The 26,954-nt window shown below is 39.0% G+C and overlaps 1 protein-coding gene across 1 annotated transcript in view; it reads left to right on the plus strand.

The window, feature by feature from the left end:
- MEI4 (meiotic double-stranded break formation protein 4) overlaps positions 1 to 26,954 on the plus strand; it is a gene marked incomplete at both ends in the record, with an annotated part of 97,791 nt that overhangs the window by 63,607 nt on the left and 7,230 nt on the right. The window contains one exon of the mRNA XM_083373020.1: positions 7,527 to 7,658. Coding sequence (XP_083229146.1) covers positions 7,527 to 7,658 — 132 coding nt within the window. The remainder of the gene's footprint in view (positions 1 to 7,526; positions 7,659 to 26,954) is intronic.

The raw sequence follows: 26,954 nt of genomic DNA on the forward strand, positions 1-26,954 counted from the left end.
CCATTGGATCTTCGGTCTTTCAGTCTGAAGTTGCAGATCAATAGTTTCCCAATGAAATTTGAATATAATAGAACTGGTTCAACTAAGAGGTTGTTTATACTTCAAGTATATATCTTTATAATCTGGTTTGCAATCAGTTTATGCATTATGTTTATAAATGACATGCATATGTTGTAGTGGTTAGTAAAGCAAATTGTTTAATACTAACCTGAGTATGAAGGAATTTGCCTCTTTGGTAAAGCTCTGAAATTGAAAGCCCCAGGTGTTACATATTCCCTTGGAATCATATGCTAACAATAACTTGCAAGATTGAAAAACAAAATATGGCTGAATTGTATATGGAAAGTCATAGTAAACATACCTCTTGAGTATTTTTGAAAGCCAATAAAGTTCTTTAACTTCTTTGCAGCTACTACCACAGACTAGATTTCCTTTAATCTGTTGGCTGGGGATAAAAGCAGTAAAACATCAGAATTTGATGGGGGGCACTGAGGTTGCCGAAAGTTGCATTAACCTTTTATTCTTTCTTACTTCATGTGAGCTAGAGAAAAGAAACCAGAGAAATCTTGTTTGATTAAGGTCATGATTCTTGGAATTTAAATGTACAATAGGTTTAGGATTATTTATTTAGGAGTACATTCACTAAATAAATATAGTAAATAAAAATAACTTATTTACACCAGTAAACTTTGAAATGCTCCATGTTTTTTCACTATATTTTTCATCTGTCATGATCTAGTCTAGTGCTTAACCTTTAAAAGATACAGTTCGTTTTCTTCCCAGTTTTTTAAAAAGGGCATGGTGATTCTTTCTTCCTGTATTTCATGAAATTGGAAAGTAGTTAAAGTTATTCTTCTTTGATTCAATTTCAGTGATTTATAGAACATTACAAGTTAAATATGATTTAACTTTATTAATTTTGAAGATCTTGTTTCAGTATCTATTTAAAGAACATTGCTCCTTGTACTGAAGAGTGACAACCTTGAGAACAATATTTCTGCAAAGAAAACCTAATGCTCAACATAGTTAACAAGGAGCAGTCTTTGACTGTTGACTCTGTATAAAAATGCAAGCCAGGGGAATATTTCTAGTTGTGCTTTTAGGCATTGCTGATTTAATCTGGAAAATATGTTAATTTAATCAAATTCATCTTACTTGTGTTAACAGGCAGTTTCTCTCCATATAATTATTAATCATATTCATTCTAATTAACATTATACAGTCTTTTACATCTTTGTGTTGCAGAAACAAAGAATAACTTTATCATATTTTTAGGAGAAGTGGGTGGAAGTTCTACTTCAGTTATCACCACCCTATCTATATGACCAATATCTGGAATCATAGAAATTGTAAGCCAACAGCACAGAAATATGAATATGTGATTAACCCCTTTTTAGATTATATATAATGTAAGAAAAATATATATGTTGAAATCATGGTTCAGACCCTTTGTTGGCCAAGGTCTAGTGACCTTTAGATGCTGACTTATTTCTCGACCTCATGTTATTGAAAAAGTAAAGAGAGGTTGTTCCAGGAGATAATTCTGTTTTTAAATGTTAGGAGCACCACTTTTTGGAGCAATGTTTGTAATACTTGTTTTTTTAAATAGCAAATATCAGCTCCTCATGACATACCTTGATAGAACAGAATATCTATTCCATCTTAAAACTCATTTGTACCATAAATTTTGATTGGCTAAATCAGAAGAAAAAGTAGCCTTACATATGGCAAGATGCTAAATATATCTCCAAGATTTATTATAGTTCTTGAGTTAAGCCCTCATTTTGAGTTTCATCTAATTTACCATAAAAAAATTATGTGTCTACAATGCTAAGCTAGTTTTGTCTTTCCTTCGAGTTCCAAATTAGGAGAGATCAGAGATTTTCTCCTCGCTCTAGTACCAGAGACATTTTGGAATCTACAGGTTGTATCACTGAGTGCCTTCCGGGTTGCTTGGTTAAACCAGGGAGAGTTCCTTGTTATAGCCAGTAGAATCATACTCTATCATCTTTTGTTGATTTCAGACAAACTTGGAAAACAATTTGGTATCTCAAAGGGGTAGCATTTCTGGCGTACATAAATCTAAAATATTTGTTTCCATACATGTTGTAGTTACAAAAAGGAATGCTAGGAAGGTATTTCTATGATTTAAATGCACCTGGCGGCATTGTTTGTCTTAGCTGTAAAACAAAAACATCTGAGAAGTAAACTGCCCCACTCTAAAAGGATTTCTTGCAATCCTTGTAACATTTTCTCTGGATTTCAATTTGTGCTGATGTCCAGGTGCAGTTGCTACATGCTGTGTTGTTTGTATGAAAGCCAAATTGCATATGCCAGATGTGAGGTTTTAAACAGGTTGCAGTGGCATGCAAATAGAATCTACCCTGGACTCTGTTGTCAGCATTTGCACAACCATTCTGTTTTACTCTCCTGAAAATCATGAAACTGGAGATTTTTAAGAAGAGACTGGACAGCCATTTGCCTGAAATGGTATAGGGTTTCCTGCCTGAGCAGGGGGTTGGACTAGATGACCTCCAAGGTCCCTTCCAATTTTTTATTATTATTATTATTATTATTATTATTATTATTATTATTATTATTATTATTATTATTATTATTATTATCAAACAAGAAGGAAAGTAATATAAAACTAAACATTTTTTTACAGTCTCTGTGTCTGTGGCTCTCTTATTCAAGTTGGAATCCTATCCATTTTGTAGATCATGTGTCCACTAAAAGGAAATACTGTGTGTCTGGAAATTAGAAAATTAAACCATGATTTATCTTATACAGTGTGGCCAACCAAATTCATTTGCAAGCACTTGACAGATTATAATTCATGATTGTGAACAGTCAGTCTGTCCTCTAACGTTGGTTCTTTCTTGTTGCCTAGGACAAGGAATATTTTCCCATCAATATTGGGAGGGTCAGATAACTTTTGATAATGTTCCATGTGCTTAAGTTATCAATTTGTTGCCCTCAACTGAAAGAAAGTTTGCCTTCATCAGTGTTGAAATTTCAGCTATCAGAAATGTGACATTGAGATTGTAATGCCACTTTATCTGTTGCCTCAAACAGTCAGATATCTTGATCCAACACAGTGTGATTATATGGAAAGACCTAAAGTTGTTTTTAAAAATAGAACAAATTCAACATAAAAAAATTTACTCAGGATATTATTTAGATACATATTTCATATAATAGAAAACCTCTGTCCTGGAAACAGTAATGCTTGTAAGCATATATTTTTTAAATGCCCAAGGGATTTAATGTAAATATAGTAACATAATCAGTCCAGATAAGTGAGTGAACATTAATCCAGATGAAAGAATGTATGCTGTTGTAAGTAGTCCTTTGCTAGTTAGCTTACTGATATAAAAAAGGCAATATATCATGGTCTCGGGATTTATTGAATTAATCACTCAAATCCTCTTCATGCCTCATTTCATTATTTGGGTATTAACTTTTATATTTTGTACCCCCAACTAATCTGTCCCTTCTTCATTTCTTTGATCTTTTCCATTTATTAATTATAAGCATCACTGAAAGGATTTATTGGTAAAAATTTAGCCATGATTTATCATTAGAGTGTTTAGCTTCTGGTAAGTGGCATTTTATTAAACATTATCGTTTGTAAAAGTCTAAATACCATTTGTGAAGTTTTTGGTCCACTCTTGTTTATGGATATTTTGGATTAGCAGTATATTACCTATCCCTGGCGAAAAAAAGGATAAACGTTTTCCGTGTATGATTTTGTATTGTTCAGAAAAGGAAAAAAAGTAACTGCTGCTGTATTATTTACATGGTTACAAGCTTAATCAGGAGTAAGCCTTATTAAATTTACAAAGTCTCCTGAATCAACAAATAAGAGTTTTCAATGAGTAACCTACTTATTTGTTAATACAAATGGAGGGAAAGGTATATTTAACTGATCTAGCTTGCTCTACAGCCACCCATATAAACTTTCTAACCTTCCGAATGATGACAAAAGCTGGTGCCATTCTGTCAATCATTTGGAAGGTTCATTCTCCGAATCACACAGTTTGGAATACGAGCTTTCCAATCGTGAGAATGGTGTCCATTGCAGAAAGGCATAAGGAAGGATGCACCGCACATCAGCTGGGCATGTAGGTCTCCTTAGAAAGAATGCAGGACACAACAGCTGAGTATACCTGCCAGCAGTTGCAGAAAAATGCAAAGTAAGTTGAGACTTTTATGCGTACTGGTGCAATTTATGCAGGCCTCCCGCGTACAGTACGGTGGGGAGCAGCCTCCCAGGTCTGTTGGCACAGAAAAAGGCCTGGGCACCCTCAGCAGTGTTCTGCACAATGGCAGACCCTGTGTAATAGCCACACAGGGCCTCCCAGCTCACAGCTGCTTTCCGCATACCAGTGGGCCCTATAGCTATTGCTGTCTTCACCACCCTGAGGCATCCCTGCATTCTGCCTAACAATCCATGCTATCAGATAATGATCACAAGGGGGTAAATGCATTCATTGAACAAAGCAATCATATGATCCCTTGCTTAATGACCATTTCACTCGACAAAAGAAGATTCCAGAGATAATTATAGTCGTAAATTGGTTACCTGTACAATCAAAGATCTAACCATTTCTAACACTGCATTGCTTTATTCTTCCTCCATATCCCCGAGTAAGTGCTCAGCTATGCTGGAATGTTAAATTGCTTCTGTATCTAATATGCTTTGGGATGAGACTTTTCTTTAATGTTCTGCTGTTGTTTATAGGTAAATAAGCCCAGGGAAGGATTTCCAAGAGAATTTTTTTTTTGTATATAACTCTTTCTTTGTTTAGTCCACAAAGATATATAGGATTAATAGTCCAACTCAAAATTCACAGCATTAATAAATTATTAAGATGCATAAATGGCAGAGTTTCAGATAATCTAGACTCATTAAGGCAAAACATTTAAAGGAAAAAATGGAATAGGAAACAAATACTAATGTTACTGTCTCTTTCTACACTCTCTGGTTTTAACTATACTGGTGGATGGAACAGGGAGAGAAAACCTCACCGGAAGCAGGGCACCCCAACCCAACAAGTGTCTGAATGCTGTTGCAGTTGTTATGTCTAAATGATGCTCATAATTCTATTTATAGGTGGGAGTAAATCCCACTGAAATAAGCAGATATGAATAATACAGATAAAAATATTAGTACACAGCCTGATTCTCAGCAACTTAAGAATAATCTAATTATATAGGTCAGTTGCTGCACAGGAAGAAATCTAGAACAATACCATTGATTTAGATAGCTGTGCTACTTATGTGGTTTTAAAATGAAACTAATTTGGGGGAAATGGTTTGGAGGTACTAAACCATAACAGCTTTAGACAATAATAAAAATGGAAGTGCACAGTAATTATACTGCTGAATTAAAAAGCAGATTAAATTTGATCAAAGTTTCCATTCTGTCAATATATTCGATGAAATGAGGCATTTGAATTATTGAGATTTCTATTCTGAGTTTATCAATTTTATATATCTTCTCTCTATATGCATAGAAAAATTTAAAACCTGGCCAGTTTAAACAATGGAAGCTTAGAATCCCTCATAATATTTTAATATATAGCCATTAAAAATAAATGAATGATAGCAAGATGAGTGAGATTTTGAAATTCTGAAAATCAACTTGGAGATGAACAAAGCAACAGGACTCTCACACTGTGTTCCATTTTTGCTATTTATTCAAAATTAATGCATAGTCATAGTATATTTCTTAAGAGTAAAGCACAAGGTTGTTGTCATCAACAGAGGTTTAGCAGAGAATATGAAGATGGCTTTAAAAATTGGTACTTTCTTAAATCAATAAGCATATATGGTACAAATAACATGTATTGAGAATCTGTTACTACTACAAATATTGGTAATTCACATCATTTAAATTAGTAATAGTAATAGTCTTGCGGAAGAACAGGGTAGAACAACGGCTAATGACCCTCTTTTACCAGTCTACTATAGAGAGCGTCCTCTCGTATGGTATTGTAGTTTGTTATGCTGGTCTGACAGCCGCGGATAGGAAAGTATTACATAGGGTGGTGAGCACAGCACAAGACATTGTGGGCTGTTCCCTGACACCACTGGATGACATCGCCAGGGCTCGCTGCCTTGGAAGAGTGAGGAAAATTCTCAGGGTTGACTCACACCCTGGACGGTATCTCTTTACTCTCCTACCATCGGGTAGAAGATACAGGAGTATAGCCAGCCGCACCAACAGGCTGAAAAACAGCTTCTATCCGTGGGCTGTTAGGCTTTTGAATGAGAAATAACTTTTGTGAACTTTTGTGAATTTTATGCAGAATTGACTTGGGAGGCCGGTGTGTGGTGTAGTTGGTTCACATGGTATAGTAAGATGGAGGGTTTGTTGTCACTGTGTGTTGGGGGTGGGAGCACAAAGGGAGGCTCAGCTAATCTCAATGTATACATAGTTGTACTTTGACAATAAAGGTTCATTTCAGTATAATAATATACCATATAATATATAGTATAATAGTAACTGTTCATATATAAACTGAAATTAAACAAGGAAAAATATTCTGAGGTTGACAAACCATCAGATATTGGCAATTCATTACCTCAAATTTGTGTAGGCTTATGCCTCCAGTTTTATATAACATTGTTTTGGGAATTCCAGAAATGAACAGAAATGCCATACAATCCTGTGCTAGGAAAAAGGCAGGAATTTTCTTATTTGTATAGCTCTGCAATCCTTGTGGCTTGATTGTTCAGCAATTTGTTGGACTGAGCTGTGAAAGGGTTATGATGACCCCTGAAAATGAATATCCTATAATTTGGTAATTCTACTTCAGTGAAGAAAATTTCAGTTCTCCTCATTATACGTATAAGTGGTCTGTGATTACTCAGAACGTACTGAGCTTGCGACTCTCACAATATCCTTTGGGCTTATTTTGTTAGGAGCACTTATACGTAGACACAACAAAATTTGAAAGTATCAGTTTGATTTGTTTTTTTATCTTGGGTGGGGAGAGAAAAAGATTGCACTTCTGTGTGCATTGGTCCTGGGTTTTGCAGGTGCTCACAGGTAGTCCCCAACTACAGTAATCACAGTTGAGTCTGGAACTTTGGTCAAAAGTTATTATGGTTGTTTAACGGGTCACTGTGTGCCCAGATAGAATTTTACAACCATTTTTATAATAGTCATAAAGCAAACCAGGTGGTCATTAATCAAATCCAGCATATCTAATGGGTGTTTTTGCCAGAGAATGTTCTAAAATTGGTTCATTGGCCTGAAAGGCAGTAATTTAGGATGCTGTTTATGATCAAATAAACATCTGTCTATATCGAGTCATATTTTTAATGATTGTGACGTATACAAAATAGTTTTATATTGATGAATGCTACATTTCAATAAAATGTGTTTGACTTGCTTGTTTAGTCTCTACTAGTCCTTTGGATGCCCTAAAAATGTTCTAAATATATCTGCACATTTTAATTTAATTAAAATATTTTTTTAAAATGAGATGAAACTTATTGATATTTTTATTCAGTTTCAGATTCAAGATTCCATATCCCATACCCTTGTTCTGTTTGGGCAATGTAGCATATTGAGGCGCTCTACAATATCCCTGCTTTTCAGAGAAATCAGTCAATTTGCTAATAAATTGCAGCATGCAAATAAGGTACAAATTCTGTGATTTTATGCTGTTATAAATTTTATAGATTTTTCCTTAATACTATTATTCCGGAAGGTTTCTTTTTCTTAATAAGTATTCTGACTTTCATTTGTACTTTATTAACCAGATTTCAATATATGTAGAGATGATCAGAAGGGACCCGGTGGCTCAGTGGGTTAGGACACTGAGATTGTCGATCAGAAGGTCAGCAGTTTGGCGGGTCGAATCCCAAGTGCCGCATAACAGAGTGAGCGCCTGTTACTCATCCCAGCTTCTGCCATCCTAGCAGTTCAAAAGCATGTAAAAATGCAAGTAGAAAAATAGGGACCACTACGGTGGGAAGGTAACAGCGTTCCGTGCGCCTTTGGCATCTAGTCATGCCAGCCACATAACCACGGAGACGTCCTTGGACAAGCGCTGGCTTTCTTCGGCTTTGAAACGGAGATGAGCACCGGCCCCTAGAGTCGGAAATGACTAGCATGCATGTGCGGGGGAGCCTTTACCTTTACCTTTAGAGATGATTAATACAGCCAGTGGTGAAGTTCATCTAAATAAACCATTCTCACTAATGAACCTTGGGGAAACAGCCATGTACACACATGCATCCAGAAACAACTGGGGAAAGCTTCATTGAGTGCAGTGGCTACTTTAATGTTTCAAGACAGGCTGGTTTACTTAACCTCAACCTGCTTTGTAAAGTGGCTGATTTGAATGCTTTATACAGGTTTACTATAGCGTTTAGATAATCAGATCATGTAGCTCAGTGCTTTTAAGATGAAGAAAGTAAAATATACCTAGAAATGAACGAAATGAAATGAAATGATTAGGTATTGTTAAGAATGATTGATTCCCAGAAAATGGAGCAAGTTCACTAAACTGTTTCTTAGAGTTTCTTAGAGTCTTTTACTACAGTTAGCAGTGGTATAAGAGATGAAAAGATAGTTCCTTTATCTTATTGTAAATAAGTCAAAATATACTTAGTTTTTATCCATTCTTGTAAGCATACCTCCATCTCCCATTCCTTCGTTGTGCTGCTGTAGCTTGTGGGAATAGAGTGCTGTCATAACATGCTCTTTGTAAAATGTTCTGCACATAGATGACATATAAATAATGCAGAAGAAAGCATGAATTGTCACCTGCAGAAATATACTAGGGGTACTGGAGATGTTCTGATGCACTGGAATCTGGGCTTTCAGCTGAATTCTATGACATTCCTTGTATTTTGTCTCAACTGAGGCAGAGTAGTTCCTTGCTAACCAGGGCCTACATTGGCTGTGAGTCAACTCTAGAAATGGCAAGAAAATATTAAAAAATGTGACCTGCCAGTCAACCTGGAGAATGATTTAAAAAAGAACCAGCGCTCTGCAGATTAGGAGTAGGTGCTTGCTGTTTTCTTTTATTGCACAACAAAACTGAGTGTGACAATCAGAAAACAAAAGTTTATTTTTTCTTCAGCTGAATAAGCAATGACATTGATTTCATGAACATGAAATGATTTATTATAAGAAGCTTTAAGATAAAATACATTTAGAGCATCTTTATCTGCATGTTGAGAGAGGCCCCATTTGTCTTTCTGTAAAAATAATTGGCAAGTCCCTGTAGTAACAATTGCATGACACTCCATTGTCTGATGAAAGAAGGTGAGAGATACCGTGGATTATTTTTTGAATCTCCTTAAACTATGCATTCTGGAAGAGAAAAAGGAGCCTCCAAACATTTTGGGAAGTGACGCCATTAGTTAACAATTTGGTGCTTTTAAGAAAATTAATGCTGTGCGATTGTAATTGTTACTTAGCCAGCACAAATCTATCGATTCTGCACCAAAAATATTGTACTAGCAGGGTTCTGGGAAGAATTTTACAGCTTAGAGCAAGCATGCCCAACCCGTGGCCCCCATGCAGCCCTCAACAGCTAGTCCTGTGGGCACACAAGGCCCCCCAAAATGAAGTTTGCTGTTTATATACATTAACTATATTATATATTTTATATGTGGCCCAAAACAATTCCTCTTCACTCAGTGCAGTTCAGGCAAGCCAAAAGATTGGACACACCTGACCTAGAGACCTTCTGTGGTGACGCGGAAGATGATGAGCTACTGGGATCAGTTTTAGGAATGCTTATGGAAAGTTAGGAACTTTGATAAAGAATTCTGTCCAATATATTATTGACAGCAGATATGGATTATCATATTAAAAATCAGCACAGAACTGGAAAACAAACAGAAAAACATTAATAGAGTAAATCAGATCTGATATGCTCTGCCGAAGATGATTTAACCTGTGGGGAAACATACTTGTCAGCAGAAAGACTGGTGGTAGCCCTTGCTTCACATTTTCCTCTGGGCTGTCAAATAACAGGTGGCTGCAGAAGGTTTGAGTGAGTTCTGAGAATTCCCTGAAGCTGTGCTAAAAACACTCAAACATATCCTCACCATAGTATTGATTGTAGGACTCATTTGTTTTAGAGTTGTTCCACTGTGTAGCTATGTACCTCTCATGCTACAAAACAGAACAAAACACAACAAAAAACCAAATTAAAGTACACTTCATTTATAATGTGTGGTCACTATGAGTCACCACTTCTATCAGATAAAATCAGGTAATTATATCCTGTCTATAACAGCTGTTAAAGCAGTTGCATTTACTATTCCACTCCTGCTCTGAGTAAAACATGTTTTTAACAAACGGAAGTTCTCTAGTTGCTTTACAGTTTTGATAATCCCATTCTTATGTGGAAGATGCAACTTAATTTTATATGATTTTTGGCATGAAATAGCAAAACACCGGGAAGCTTCTCTACGAAATACATAGCAGGTAATCCTTGATTTACGACCACAATTTAAGTCCAAAATTTCAATTGCTAAGCAAGACAGTTGTTAAGTGAATTTTACCCCATTCTGTGACCTTTCATGCCACAGTTAACTGAAACACTGCAGTTGTTAAGTGGATCATTAAGTGAATCCAGATTAATTAAGTGAACCTTGACTTTGCTTGTGGGTAGCTGGCTGGGAAGATTACAGTTGGTGATCACACGACCTCGGGACAGTGCAACTGTCCATAAATCTGTGCCAGTTGTCAAGTATCTGAATTTTGATCATGTGACCATGGGGATGCTGCAACAGTTGTGTGAAAACCAGTCATAAATATATTTTTCAATGCCATTATTATTTTTTTTATTGAAAAGTTTTAAGATACAATTTTCCTTTAAAAAAACCCCCTTCCCCCTCCCTCCTCCCCCCTACCTCCCCCCCTCCCCCCCTCCCTCCTCCCCCCCCTCCCTCCCCCCCCTCCCCCCCTCCCCCCCCGACTTCCCAGAGCTAAATACAAGGTATATATATAAAAAAAAGCAAACATAAACAACCATATACTAACAACTATAAATTCTAAAATCCATCACTCTCTAGCTTATATAGGATAAAACAAACCTTAGCAATATTAAATATATATAAAAAACTAAAATAAAAAAAGAAACACTCTCTAGCTTATATAGGATAAAACAAACCTTAATAGTATTAAATATATATTAAAAACAAAAAAAGGAAAAAAACCCCAAGATAGAAAGAGAAAAAGAAAAAGAAAAAAAAGGAAAAAAGAGTTATTCAAATACTACATAATACTTCTCAACCCTATACTTATCCTAAATAGACTCCATCCATTTTGTCCATTCCATGATATAACGTTCTTACAGATAATCTTTCAAATTAACCAAAATCTTCGCCACCTCAACCAAATCAGAAAACTTTAAAGTCAACTCTTCTATAATCGGCCGTTCCTCTTCCAGTGCCACATCTATAATTATTCCAAACAAAAAAAAAGATTGCGAACAAAACTTTAACCTCCATTTGAGAATCTTCTGTATATTCCACCAAACTTTAATCCAAAAAACCTCACCCTTTCCACAAAACCACCACATATAAAAATATATTGCGTCTACACCCAAACCTTTTCCCACCTCCCATACTTGACTATAAATACGTCGTAGAAATTCCATAGACTTCTGCAAATCCTGCTATTTTCTCTTCTTAGATCGTTTTGCAGCAGCACGCGTCACCCTCTGTTCTATAGGATCATCCGACGAGGTTATATCTTGATCTCCTCCAACACCGTTGTCTTCTATCTGACCATCTTCGGCCTCTTGATGCACTCCTTCTCCAGATCCCTTTTCAGCTTCCAGAAGTGTTAATGGCGTTGCATTTAAAACATTATTGTAGAAATCACGCGCTTGCATCACAGTAACCAGACGGTACCTTTTACCTTCGTGCATCACCATCAACCCAACTGGGATCTCCCATCTGAACCTTATATCTCGTTGCTTGAGCTCTTGCACAAGAAATGTAAAATCCTTCCTTCTCCTTAAAATCTTTGGAGGAATTTCTTTTAAGACCAAAACTTCTTGATTAGCAATCACAACTTTAGTATCATAAGCAGCTCGTATAACTTCATCTCTAGTTTCCCTTTTTGCAAAATATACCACCACATCTCTAGGCAACTTTCTCTGTCCAGCAATCCATGAATTCACACGAAACACTTTATCCATGCCTCCTTTTATTTCAGATGCTGGCTGTTTCAATACTACTTCGAAAGCCTCAGAAACCAGCTGCTTTAGATCTTCCTTAATATTCTCCTTTAAGCCTCTAATTCTAATGGCAAACTGCATCTGGTAATATTGAGCAAGACTCAGTTCCTTTTCCATTTTATCTTCATTCTCCAATACTTTTGCTTCTAATATAGCATTCTTTTGAGTCAAATCTTCTAGCTTTTCCTCCAATTCTTCCACACAACGAGCCACTTTACACACTGAAGACAAGATGTCTACCTTCATCACTCTGAACTTCTGTTCCATCCTCTCCTCCATTCTCTCCTCCAATTTCTCCAATTTCTCCTCCATCTGTGCAAATCTATCATTAATTGATTCCAAAATTACCTGGGTGTGTTTTTCAAGAGCATCTTGTAAGTCCTTTGATGTCAATACATCAGGAGGATGCAGCGCCTGCAGTAATGATTGTTGCACCGGAGAAGTTCCAGCACTCCGAAGAGTTTTAGGGGGTGGTTTAGCCGCCATCTTTTACCAATTGTGACGCACTTTCACTTCAGATTTAAAATCCAAAAAAGCCCATCAAGCTGGAGAGTAAAATATAATAATCCTCTTCACCTTTTCCTCTTGTATCGCTCTGCCTGCTCCTTTAATCCATAGTCATTCCTTCAGGCAGGGGTGGTCGCAGACGCCTGGCTCTGCTCCAAGAAATCAGGAGCAGAGGCGCTGGCCAGCTGGGAGCAGCCCAGGCTACGGGGGAGTTCAATCCTTCAGCCGCCCAAGCCATAAGCTCAGGCGGCCCTGGAGAACTCTACCCCTACCTGGGAGCTCACCCCCTCCTCTTCTCCCGAGGAGGGGGCTTCAAATTCGCCCGAACAGCTGATCGGCGCTGTTTTGGGCGAAAATAACTCAGCTGAGCCGCGGGCAGCCCGGAGAGGCTGTCTTCGGCGCTGCGCCGCCACCGGAAAATGCCATTTTTATTTTGAACAGTCACTAAGCAAAGATTGTAGGTCAAGGACTACTTTTATACAAAGTGGAAATGCTGAAGGCCAATCAGGCTGTCAGTCTTTTTAGTTGAAATATGGGATCTCTTTGATATGCAGAAATCATACAAAATTCTCTGGAAAAGAATTTTATTTAGATGGAGGTAACTAAATGGAATGAAAACAAGAAGGTATTATTGTTCCAGATTGTGAGAAACTGGCACCTATGGAATGGATAAGAATGTGTTTTAGAAATGGCAATATACATTTCAGACACAGCTGATCACTCCTCTATCATCCAAAAAGCAACCTAAAGTATTAAAATACGGTCCTAGGTGTTTTGTATTCAATAGAATGGCAGTCATTAGTTCATCTAAGCCCTATTTATATATGATAAATCCATATCCTTTATATTACAAATTCATCTGCAGGCCATCCTTGCTTAGGGACTGCCTCAATTCGTAGTTATGATGGTGAAAAATTAACTTGGTGACCAATGCATGTAATTTATGATCTTTGCAGCATCTCTGAATTACATGTTCAGCATTACAGTCAGTTAATATGCATTGTCCTGTGCTTGACCCATTTTTCCAGAGTGGAGTGATTACTTAAACCAGGGGTAGGCAACCTCGGCTCTTTTATGATTCATGGACTTCAACTCCCAGAATTCCTCAGTCAGCATAGTTGACTCAGGAATTCTGAGAGTTGAAGTCCATGAGTCATAAAAGAGCCGAGGTTGCCTACCCCTGACTTAAACTATATCTTCCTGAGCTTCTTCTGGCAGTAGAGCTCCTCTCTAAAAAATGCTAACCTCAAATTAATAACCTCAGCTCTGTGACCTTAATTAGCCTGCTGCTATCTGCTGCCTTAATATTGGGAAGTCCCTAATCATTGCCAGCTAGGCAAACAGAGAGTGCTGCTAGCATATTCCTTTCAATGTGTAGGAGGAGCTTGAGACATCAGCCTAGTAATACACATTTCGCAACCCTCCCATCACTAATTATATTAACATATTTTAGGACTCTTTTTAAACATAAGTTATGCTATTCTGAGTGAGACAAAGGCAAAGAGCAAGATTTTCTGTGGGCTTATATGATATGTAAAAAAGAAACAGCACAGTACTGGCCCTGGATCTTTCTCCCCATGGAAGTCAGCTAAACAACCAAATATAGGATAACTTTTTACATGAAAAGGTTCTAAATAAAACAAAACTCCCTCTTATTTCTAAGAAATTTGAAGTTTTAGAATGAGATTTGCAAACACAACTGGGGGAAAATAGCTGTTAGAGCTTTATCAGTCAGGGATGAGTTAGTAAGGGTGCCAAACCGCCAGCCTGTGGGCCAGTTGCATCATGGAGGCCGCACCCACCCCAGCTCTGGCAATGCAAAAAATGTCACAATACATCACAACACGTCACATGACGTGGCAAGTTTGACACCCATGAGTTAGACAGGATTCCCTTACACGGTGTTCTGACCTGAGTCACACAAATAGGAGCAGGTGCTAGTATGGTATGTTTATTGCACAACTGTATTGTGTCAAGCTGTTTCTCAAAGCAACCTGACAGCCCCTAACCTTTCTGTAGTCAGGCTGGTAAAGTTTGGGCCCAATTTCTCCGAGGACAACCTCCCACAATCCACGAGAGCACAATCCCAAGGACAAGATCCGATAGCCACAAGAGCAGGGTCTGCAATTCCACAAGGCGACAGCAGAGCCCAAAGTCCACAGCAGGGTCTGCAGTCCAAAAGGCAAGAACAAGGTCCAGCATCTACAAACAAGGTCCACAGTTCATGAAGTAAAAGAGAGTGTTGTCTCCAACAAACTCACCTTTTCCTATATCTGGCTAAATCTCTCAAGCCCAGTGTTTTTCCGTTAGGAGGGGTGAGGCTGCTTCCTTGCAAGTAGTCTCACCAACCTTCTCTGTGCTTCTCTACACTCCACTCTTTGTGTCCACGGATTGGGTGGGAGTAGCAACTGTTCCTTTTCAGAGGTGGTCTGTTGCTGCTCATCAATGCTAACCATCAACAGCTGATCCTCTCTTGCTTCTTCTAGTGCAGGTGGCTGACCATCCAGTTGATAGCTCCCCCTGATGCCAGATAGATCTAGGACGGGTAGGCAACCTCGGCTCTTTTATGACTCATGGACTTCAACTCCCAGAATTCCTGAGTCAGCATAGTTCTAACACTATAAAGCAGGGGTGTCAAACTTTTGGCCCACGGGTCAGGTGCATCATGCGGAAGCTGCGCCCACCCCATTGCTGGCAATGGCAAAAGCGTCCCGATACGTTGCGCGATGTCACATGACGTCGTGAGCTTGACATGTCTGCTATAAAGCAAAGGAAGGCTGAAATAAAATTGCAAGTCATGTGGTTTTCACTTAACAATTGCCTCACTTAATCACTGAGGTGCCAATTCCAATTGTTACTAAACAAGGACTTCCAGTATATATTTCTGTATTTCCCCTTGGAGTGCTACCTTTTGGAATATGTCTACACATACTGTTCATAATAGTAATATAATGCTCTATGCTAAGGCTAGTTGCCAGTTTCATTCCAGAGCCAAATGAAGATTTAGCTATTTATCCAAATTTTTCTGTCATTAGGAACCATAGTTAATTCTTACTTTTTTATATTGCATTATACTGTAGAATTCACAGCATTTGTTATTGATGCAGGTTTATTTTGGCTTATTCTTGTTCCTTGCCCAGAAATCCACAGAAATAAAGTAAATTGTAAATACTTTAAGTAATAAAGTGAGTTCCTACATGAAATTCTACAGAAAACAGTGTAGTTTATTACATTCATAAGAATTAGAGCAAACACTAATTTTCTGGAGCTAAGACAAATCTGTCATATTCTTAGCAAAATCAATCTTTGTAAGTATATGGATTAAAACTATTTTATAATTTGCGCAACATGTTTTGCAGTTGAAACAATTTTAAAAAGATCTTGTTCAGAAATCAGTATTTTCAATTCATCATCACATCAACATGGTAAGAGTTTGAGAGGGGTGAGTTGACTAGAAACAGTAAATGTCTCTAGATTTTTTCCAATTCAAATCAGTCAAGAAAAATTATACCACAGTTGAATATCCACAATTTAACAATATATTTATCATTGAATTATTCTTCTAGAGATGCAGAATTTACGAATTATTCTGGAATACGATGTTAACTTCTACAAAGAAACAAGTAGCAAAGTGATGATTAATAAATCAGTTGCTGAAGAGTAAGGTTTTGTTGATGTCATTTTCGTTTTGTCCCTGGAGATCTAGAGTTATAGTACCACAAAAATCCATTTCTTTTTCATCCTTGGTTTTTACTTTACATTGTAAAGGTAATTGCCAGAAATGGTACAGAAAATAATTTCTAACTAAATCACATCTCAGAAATTCAACAGAACGTTTCCTTTGCTTTGGATAAATGGATTGTATTTCACATGTGTTTGATTTACTGGAAATAAAGGTCACATGGTATTATCAACTGGTTCACCTACTTGGGAAGCAAAAGAGATGTGCTAAACTATATGATATATATTTTTTACGTTAAGGCAAGTTTCCTTTGTAGTCTTTGGCAATATTCTAATCAACTGAAGAATAAAAAAAGGTGTAGCTTCGGGCTTGGGATGTTTGTCTTTCATTCTTGAATTATTCCATTATACCGCATAATATGTGTGGATAGCATAGTGAGCAAAAGATTCAAAAGTTTAATATCAACTTGGGAAAATGATTGGAAGGCTCAGTGATATGAAATGAGATTTTGTAATATGGAAGGGGGTGTTATTTTTAACATATATTTTGTATGAAGGGATCAGGTTTTTCTTAGTCTTGCAAGGTGTTGACATATCTGTCCACATACTCTTTAAAGCAGAGGTCACCAACCTTTCTTGGTTGGCGGACCGGAGGGAAAGGGAGGGGGAAGCATTTAATGCATGCACGCATGTGCGCGCATAGACTCATAAGCATGCACGTGATACAAATGGGACGGGGCTAGTGCTTGCATGATACTTGTTAGCTCTGTCCCATTCTTGTGCACAGCACCCTGTTTCTGCACCCCAGGGCACAGCATCAGCCTGTTCTTGCGCACCAAGGTGCGGCAGCATCCCATTTTTGCACCCTTAGGCGTGGTGTTAGCTTGTTTTTGCACAGTGTGACGGCACAGTGTTGGTCCGTTTTTGCACCCTGCGACACGGCGATGTCCTAGTTTTGTGCCCCAAGGCATGGCATCAGCCCGTTTTTGCATCCTAAGGCACAGCGGCATCCAGTTTTTGTGCCCCAAAGCGCAGCAGTGGCCCATTTTGCACCACACTGGGAGGTGTCCCATTTTTGTGCCCCATGGCCATGGCACTAGCACAAGTGCTAGTGTGTGTGCGCTCGTGTGCACATTGGCCAGCCTGTCCCATGGCCTGGTGGCCAGCAGCCCATGGCCTACTACCGGGTTGAGGCCCACAGGTTGGGGACCCTTGCTTTAAAGTATTATGAATTTAAGAATTTTAGAAACTTAGGCCAGTTTATGCATATAAAGGTTGACATAGCATTGAAGTATAAGCAGGTGTTTCACTATATCGAATGCTGGAAGTATCACAAGGAAGATCCTGAATAATGTAACCAAAACTAAATCAAGACTACAATAAAGAACCAGTTATGAAGAGGTAGGCATAAATAACACAACATTGCTAGAAATAGGATGTTTGGAGCATCTGAGAAACATTTATTGTGCATTTATTAGTCAGCCACATGGAATGGACAAATGTGTTTTAAAAAAGATAGTAAGAGTCTCATAGCAAAGATGGGTTCCAACATTATAGGTTTCTCAAATACAAGAGATGATTTAAAAACAAAAACGTGCATTCAACAAGTTCAAATTTGCTGACCAGCTCATGGGTCTGAAGGGAACCATTCAAGAGTTAAAGTGCCAGCATGGATGTAGCACAATTTAGTTAACAAGCTACAATGCACTGACACATTCCCAGGTGTGAGGGTATAAAAGAAACTGTTGAGGTTTCCATATTTGGATCTAATTGTCAATAAGAAAGCATTAATTTGGGTCAGCTAAATAATTATAGTGCTTCTGTTTCCTTCTTCCCAACAAAACATCTTGGGCACAGGTGTGAGCCTGAAAAAGGACCAGTAATGTTTTAAGTATCAAATTATGAAAGGAAAATATATATATTTAACAGCCCTCTCTAGAATAGCATGCTGGTCTAATCTATCCATGTGTTATTTTTGGAAAACTGATTTAATTACCGTCCTTTTTTCTGCAATAAAATTGAATTAAATAGCTGTCTGCCTAGCCTAGTCACATGAGTTGGAAAGGTTGCAAGTAATTATCAGAGAGCACAGGCCATTGTCCTATATCAGGTTACAGAGAGAAATAAAACTTTTATCATCTTCAACCATAGTTCTGATTTTGATATGTGCTAAGTATTTGGTATCCTCAATGAAATATGTTTCTATCACAATTCTGTACATCATTCTTTCTTAACTGGGGCTCCACAGAATCTAGAGTTCCATGAGAGATTGTGATTAAAAAACAATTATTTTTGGACTTCATGTACCATTCACTACTAACTCTTGCAGTAGTGGGTGTCGTGGCCCAGGCGCAGGACTCAGATTCAGAATATGAGCCTGAAGAAGCTGCAATAGCTGAGCCTGTGGAATGCCAGCTTCAGAAGAGACAAGGCCAGGAATCCCATGAGGCTAATTAACCATAGGAACCACTTTAGCAGCTGGAGAAATCAGATGAGAATGATGTAAGGCACAGGTGTCAAACTTGATTGCATCATGTGACATTGTGACATATCATGACGTTTTTTTGCCATTGCGGAGCCGGGGTGGGCATGGCCTGCACGTGATGCATCCAGCCCAAGGGGCTCTAGTTTGACACCCCTGATGTAAGGCCTCCCATCCTGTTCCCTGATGAGTAGGGAGTAGAGGAGTGGGACTCTTGTCAAGGAAGTAAATATCTTGATTAATCACAGCTGGCTGCAGTCTTAGCTGCCAAAGCAGTTATGACCATGTTTTTGCTGGCTTTTGTGTGATGTTCCTATTTGTGAAAGAAACCTTGAACTTCTGATCTCTTGACTGGCTAACAACCCTGGATTGGCATTGGACGATTCTTGTGTTTGCTCTATTTCAAAGAAAACTCTGTGAGCAAGCTTCTGCTCTATTTACATACTGTTTACATACTATTTGTTGTTGTTAGTTGTGAAGTTGTGTCCGACCCATCGCGACCCCATGGACAACGTTCCTCCAGGCCAGACATGTCAAACACAAGGCCCGGGGGCCAGATCCGGCCCGTGAAGTGGTTTCATGCGGCCCGCAAAGCCATCCTGGAAACAGTGAGGGAACGGCCCCCACTGCCTTGGCCCTGGCCCAGAGACCCTCCTCCTGCCAGAGACCCTCAGATCTGTCCCACTCCTGCCCAGGCCCCCATATGCACCCTTGATGCGAACGATGTAGAGCTGGCCATGCCCACCCAGTAGGCCATACACACTTTAGCCACGCCTGCCCAGTAGGCCATGCCCACCCAGGCCACACCCACCTGGCCCCCTGAGGGCAACCGCAATGCTGATGCGGCCCTCAATGAAATTGAGTTTGACACCCCTGCTCCAGGCCTTCCTGTCCTCTACCATCTTCTGGAGTAAATACATGCTATACTGCTGTTAACTTTTCAGCTTTGAAGTAAAACTGATACAGTAATCTTCAGAGTAGTATGTTTGGTGGAAGTGTGAATTTTTACATACTCAGTCTTGGCTGCCGCCTTCTGCTTTGCCATTGAAAACATTGTAAAACATGGATTGTGTAACTTAGAAATGAATTATATTGTGAAATTTTCATATTTTTTAAAAAAATATAGAGGTTCAGAGAAATTGAGAAAGGCTTACTTATAGACTATGTAGTTTCTCTCTTAATGGAGCCTGTGAGCTATAACAAATTTTCAACAGTTTCTTTGCAGAAACACTGCAACCTTATATGAATTGGTCACTGACTCTGATTTGTGACAAAGTTGTCATTTTTTATTTTATTCTGAAATAGGCTACAGGTATAGCAATGCTTGATGACCTCAATTGGACCAGGCAACTCCATCACAAAGAAGAGTGGTTGCTAAGTGGGAAATCACATGATAGTACTTTCCAGTTGGAAAGAGACAAGACTATTGAATTTCATACTTTTCAGCTTTTGTTGGAACCTAACCATTCCCCCTCCCTTTGCAAGGCTCAAATACTTGCTTACTATTTTGTACACATTGTACACATTGAAAACAATGTGATTGCATCAGCAGCCTAGGACTGGGAGCCATAGGCATACTACAGAACAGTTTACTCTCTTAAAATCTTTTTCTTCAATCTCTCTATTCTGCAAGGTGGGAGAGGAAAAAAAGTGATTCTTGTGCGTAATTTCATATGCCTGATGTTTTTCACAGCCAGCCCAACTGTGGTTTTATTTTCAGTGTGGGGAAGAGCAAATAGCTTACTCTTTTGAAATCTCTTCTCCAATCTCCTTGTTAGGGGGGAGAAAAAGAGGAGATAAAAAACAGGTCAGGTACAAGACAATACCGTGTTTCCCCACAAATAAGGCCCAGTTTTATATACTGTATTGTTGTTGTTAGCTGCGAAGTCGTGTCCGACCCATCGTGACCCTGTGGACAACGTTCCTCCAGGCCTTCCTGTCCTCTACCATCTTCTGGAGTCCATTTAAGCTCACGCCTACTGCTTCAGTGACTCCATCCAGCCATCTCATTCTCTGTCGTCCCTTTCTTCTCTTGCCCTCAACCTTTCCCAGCATTAGGCTCTTCTCCAGTGAGTCCTTCCTTCTCATTAGGTGGCTAAAGTATTTGATCCAATATATATACTGTATATATTGGATCAAAAAACCATTAAGGCTTATTTTTGGGGATGTCTTATTTTGCAGCCACCCGCCAACTCTGTCCCAATGTCTGGCTGCTCATGGCTGCAACTGGGCAAGAGGCCACGAGGTGCGCCGGTACCGCTGTTACGAGCAAAAGCAGAATCCCCCTGGGACAGCCTGGCCAGTGCCAGATGTGTGCTATATAATCCTAAATGCCCAGACTGGAGAATCAGAGACAGGCACTGCGGAAGCAGTGGTATGGTGGAGTGTGCCACTCGTCTCTTGGCCTGCTTTAGCAGCCGCCATCCATGTCTGGAGCCTCCGCCTCCTTACCAGCCCGAGGCTCTGGTCTGAGCACTTAGGGTTAAATAGCCTACACCTGGTGCCAGTGAGGCTGTCCTGGGGTGATTCTGCTGTTGTTGCTGCTGCTGCTGCTGGGCCAGCCTGGGCTGCATCCTACCACTGCTTCCTAAGCCAGCTGACACGCATGAAAATCCTGGGCAGTGGACAAGGGTGGAGCTTGGGAGGCAGCGGCACCCCATTTGCAAAAAGACAAAGCTTCCAGTCTCTCTCTGGGGAAAAAGTATTTGGGCGACTATGGGGCTCTTAGAAAATGAGTGATTTATTCCATTTTCAAGCACCTCATAGGTGCCCAAACACTTTTTGCCTGGACGGAGAGATAACGGAGACTGGAAGCTTTGTCTGCTTGCAAATGGGGTGCTTGGAAACGGAGTGAAACACTCCGTTTCCAAGTGCCCCATTTGCAAGTAAGACGAAGTTTCTAGTCTCCCCCCGGGCAAAAAGTGAATGAAGCATCTGGATTGCCTGCCTCCCCCCCACCTCTGCCTTTGCACTTGGACTTACATGCACTGTGGCAAGGGGTCAGCGGGTTGCGGCTGCTGCCAGACACCGTTGGCTTCCGTGCACTCACCTCCTCTTGTGCTGGCCACACCCACCTGCCCAGGCTTATTTTGGGGCTAGGGCTTATATTAGGTGCACCCCAAAAATCCGGCTAGGGCTTATTTTCTAGGTGGATCTTATTTTCAGGGAAACACGGTATGTACTGTCTGTAACGGCAATCAGGTGACCAAGGGAACTCTGAAGGTTGTAAATGAGTATAAATTGGCCATAAAGTTATTTTTTTCAGCATTTTATTTTATTTTTTTATTTTAATTCCATTTATATCCCGCCCTTCTCCGAAGACTCAGGGCGGCTTACAAGCTTAGCAGTAGCTTTGTCTTTGACTTTTGTCATGGTCTTTGTCATTGTCTTTGAACGGTTGCTAAACTAATAATAAGAACTTCCTGTACTCTCATAATTTGTACAAGAACTTGGAACTGAAGACCTGCTTTGATCAGCAGCTGTTTAAAAAGTTATTCTTCTTGGAATGCCTCCTAGATCAAAGCTTGTTCTGTCCATAAGGAATTATTTTTGCAGTGATTTTTTTTAATGTGCATCTGTTAGGCAATTGCTTTGATAATATATTGCTAGAGATTGTGTTTTGTATGTATGTAATTGTGAATTTCTTTGAAAGTCATGTGTTTAAAGGCAATATATAAATATATTTTATATGAATCTGAATCTAGTAAGTGAAATTGTGCACACATTTAACTGGGAAATATTAAAAAAAATCTATTGCACAATTCACTAGATTGAAATGGTGTGAACAGTCACTACTGACTGTCACAGTGAAGATGGAAGTAATGCAGTTCTCATGCAATGAGTTCTCTAGCATAGTCATTTATTTAACAATTCAAATAACGCAACATTTAGAGAGAAACTATTCATACAGGGAACATAATATATTAAACATAGCTCATATTAGGAATAACTAAGTAGAAAAGTTTATTAGAAAATTGGGTATGATAATGCAAATTACCTTTAAGTATAACATGCTGAAAAATTGATAGAATCAATAAGTGAATTCCTTACTGTTCTAACAAAAATCAGATATAGACTGTCAGTGTATCTTTGAACTTCGAACAATATTCTGTGAAATACTGCTAAGTACACATGGTAGGATTATGCAATAAATCTAATTCACTCTGTAATGTGAGCTTGAGTTATGAGTACCTTACTATATTTGGTTGTTAACATTGGTTTTGGATTTTAATGACTTGTATTTCACCAAATTCTTATTTGTGAGTACTCGCTAAAGAAAATGATAATTTGATATTTTTACATGCATCAGATCAGATAGGCTTTTTCTGGCAAATTTTTTATTTTTCCAGATTTTTTTCCTCTTTAAAATGCCACATAAAGACAAAATTTAGTATTAGTGGGAGGTGGATTTTTTATTGCAGTAATATTGGGGATACTGTTGCTCTACTGTTTCACAATGATGAACACAGGTATGACACAATAATCTAAAGCACTTTTTTTCATTCCCTGAACAAGGTTAAAGATGGAATATTCCCAGATTTTGGTGGTCTAATATACACAGCCATTTTGAGTTGGACATGGTACCCTTCCCCATCTAAACCCATGTAGCTTTTGAAGGATTATTGTATGTATGCATGTTTTGTCCATACAAAGATCTATGTCTATAAGCAAACTGTTCCTGAATTACAAGTAGCATTAGATCTTCAAAGCACTGAGTAAAATTGTATTTCCAGTGTTGAAAGACTATCTCTCAGCAATAAGAACAACAAAGATAATCCATTTCTTTAGTCCTCCCCTGTCATTTTTCATGGAATAAGTGTGCAATTCAAAAGAAAATGGGCTCCCAAAATATTAAACTTTGTCTCAAAGTCCAAGTCAAATTAATATATGTAATTACATTTTCCCTGAACAGAACTTATGAATATACATTTAATAAAAGATTCTGAATGTACAATATATCTAAATAAATAATTAGTTATTTTATGGAAATCAGAATTAATATGCATAATGTTTAAATTTTATATAATTATGGTTTAAGCAACTTTGGGAAATGTGTATGTTTACATTAGAATCCAATGTGTGGTCAGTATAAATGGTATTTTAAAGTTTAAGTGGAATGCTGTATGTATGATAAACTATTGATCCTCTATTCTTCCACTCTGAATGTTATGGCTTATGGTTGGACAACTAAATTAAATTTGACTTGGTTTGACATTTATACTTCACCATTTCAATGAAAAAATGCAGCTCAAATATTAAGCTCTTGATAGAAGAAATAATTATGTTAAAATAAACTCTTTCATATCTATGAGTTTTAGCAAGCAAATAATCTTAACTTTGTATATATTCTTTTATATAGAATATATATATTCTTTTTATATTTTTTAAATTTGCTTGTATTGGTAATTTTAAACTATAAATCTATTATAAATTCTAAATCTAGACTTAAATGAAAGTATAAAATTATTTTTAAATACTCTTTTGCTTCATTCAAAATTAGGTAGACACTGTTCATTAAAAACACCTTATGAACAAGTCCCAGAGAAACAAGAGGATGCAAGAATGGACATAAATGGTCCTTTATAGTCTGTATAGATCTAAAAATGGCTTAGGATTGGTTATAGACCACAGTCTAAAGCTTTGGTGTTTGGCTTTACAAATTATAAGTTCATGTAAGTTCATCAGGCAAACATAGCTGTTATATCTCTATTTTAAGAGTATCAAATAATTCTAGTTAAACTTTGAAAAGTCAATGAAGAAAAGGTGGATAAGTAAGAAACCAGAAATACTGAGACTTCCGGTTTGACATCGTGGCGTAATGGACACAAGAAGACGGGGCTCCATCTTTCACGTTCAATTTCGCCCCACTGGTGAAAAAGAGGTGATAAAGAAGGAGGGGACCCTCATTGATCACGGAAGGGTGGTGGCCCTTCCGTTTGATCTGAGGAAGCCCTCCAAACCGGCGGGGAAAAGACTGGCTTCATTCGTGTATCCAGTCAGAAGCTGCTGACAACCAAAGGAAATAAGCACTAACAAGCAACTTTTGAGCAACGTGGATGAAACTGGGTGAGACTCTATCCTCTCTTTATAACTTTAAGAATTTTTCCTGGAAAAAGCAAAAAATCCTCCTCAATGAGAGAAGGAAAGGGAATTTCCACCCCATTCCCTCAGGAAAAAAAGCGGCGAACTAACTGCTTGGGGGAAATAGAAAATTATAAGATTGATTTGGAATCAATATAGATATATATACCCTTGAAATTTGGGGACTAAAAGTCCTTTTGAGACTTTTTTTAGAAAAGAGACTTGAAAAGCTTGCAATATAAGTTTAAAGCTGGAAGAAGGCGTTAATGACATCTAGTGGCAAAAGACGCCACTAGAATTTATCATGCTTAAAGGAAATTTGGCCTGAAGCCCAGACTTGGATAAGACTGGGTGTCCTTGGAAACTTTCATTTTTGAAGACTGCAGCTGGAGAAGGAAAAAAAACCTCTTGGGCTGCTTATCTGCATGGCAGAGACAATAAACAATTTTGAAATTGGCCTGCTTGGATTATCAATATAAATACTATTTTATAGCTGTGTCGTGGAACTATTCCCTGTAGACGAAACAAGCATGACTGATCGAGATGATGGGACACTTTGGATTATAAACTTTTGATTGATGAATAACTTTTAATTGTTTCTTTTCTCACTGGACAGAAAGGATATGTTTTTCATTGTACAGAAAAACCTGGACTTTGCTTATATTTGTTTAAGGGAAGCCTAAGGATAGACTGATAGGCTGGCTGGATAATTTGGAGTTCAAATGACAATTGACTGAAACTTTTTAAATCTCAAAATAGATTGGACTATAAAGACCACATGCAAAAACAAAATGGATGTTCCACACTTAGTTTTAAATTGTAAAAAAACCATCTCTAACATTTGTCTCCAAAACTGGTATCTTGCTGCGACGCCTCAGGGGACTGGGAGTGGGAGGCACGGTTCTGCGTTGGTTCTCCTCCTTTCTCCAGGGTCGCTCGCAGTCGGTGCTGACAGGGGGACAGAGGTCGACCCCGAGGCCTCTCGCTTGCGGAGTCCCTCAGGGGTCGGTCCTCTCGCCTCTCCTGTTCAACATCTACATGAAACCGCTGGGTGAGATCATTCGCAGTTTTGGAGTAGGGTTCCATCAGTATGCTGATGACACCCAGCTTTTTATCTCAACTCCAAACAATATCAGTGATGCCCTAGACGTGATGTCCCGCTGCCTGAAAGCGGTCCGGGAATGGATGGGGAGGAACAGGCTTCAACTGAACCCGGACAAGACTGAATGGCTGTACGTTCCGGCAAACCAGGATATTCAGAATGTCCCATTGCTTAACATCGGGGACATGTTACTACCCCCTGTTGATAGGGCCCGCAACCTGGGTGTCCTCCTAGACTCGCAGCTCTCCCTAGAAGACCACATAGGAGCTGTGACCAAGGGGGCCTTCTCCCGGGTTCGACTAGTTCGCCAACTACGGCCTTATCTAGACCTGGATTCCTTACGTACAGTCACCCATGCCCTTGTGACCTCTCGCCTAGACTATTGTAACGCTCTCTACATGGGGCTGCCCTTGAGATCCACTCGGAAGCTTCAGCTGGTGCAAAGTGCGGCGGCACGGACACTCTTGGGAGCCTCCCGATACTCCCATATCACACCTCTCCTCCGTGCGCTGCACTGGCTTCCGGTTGCCTTCCGAGTGAAGTTCAAGGTGCTAACAATGACATACAAAGCCCTACATGGCATGGGTCCGGACTACCTACGGGAGCACCTTCTGCCGATGTCAGCACCCCACCGTCCTGTGCGTTCCCACAGAGAGGGCCTCCTCAGGGTGCCACCGCTCAAGGAATGTCGGCTGGTGGCCCCCAGGGGGAGGGCATTCTCAGTGGGTGCGCCGGCCCTCTGGAACAGCTTACCAACCAAAATCCGGATGGCCCCCGACCTCCGTACCTTCCGTCGCGACTTAAAAACTTTCCTGTTCCAGCAGTCCGGCCTGGCATGATAGCGTTAATTGGGGTCCCAGTTTGTTTTCACTAT

This window comes from Vipera ursinii (genome assembly GCF_947247035.1).
Source record: "Vipera ursinii genome assembly, chromosome: 1".
Classification (NCBI taxonomy): Eukaryota; Metazoa; Chordata; class Lepidosauria; order Squamata; family Viperidae; genus Vipera; species Vipera ursinii.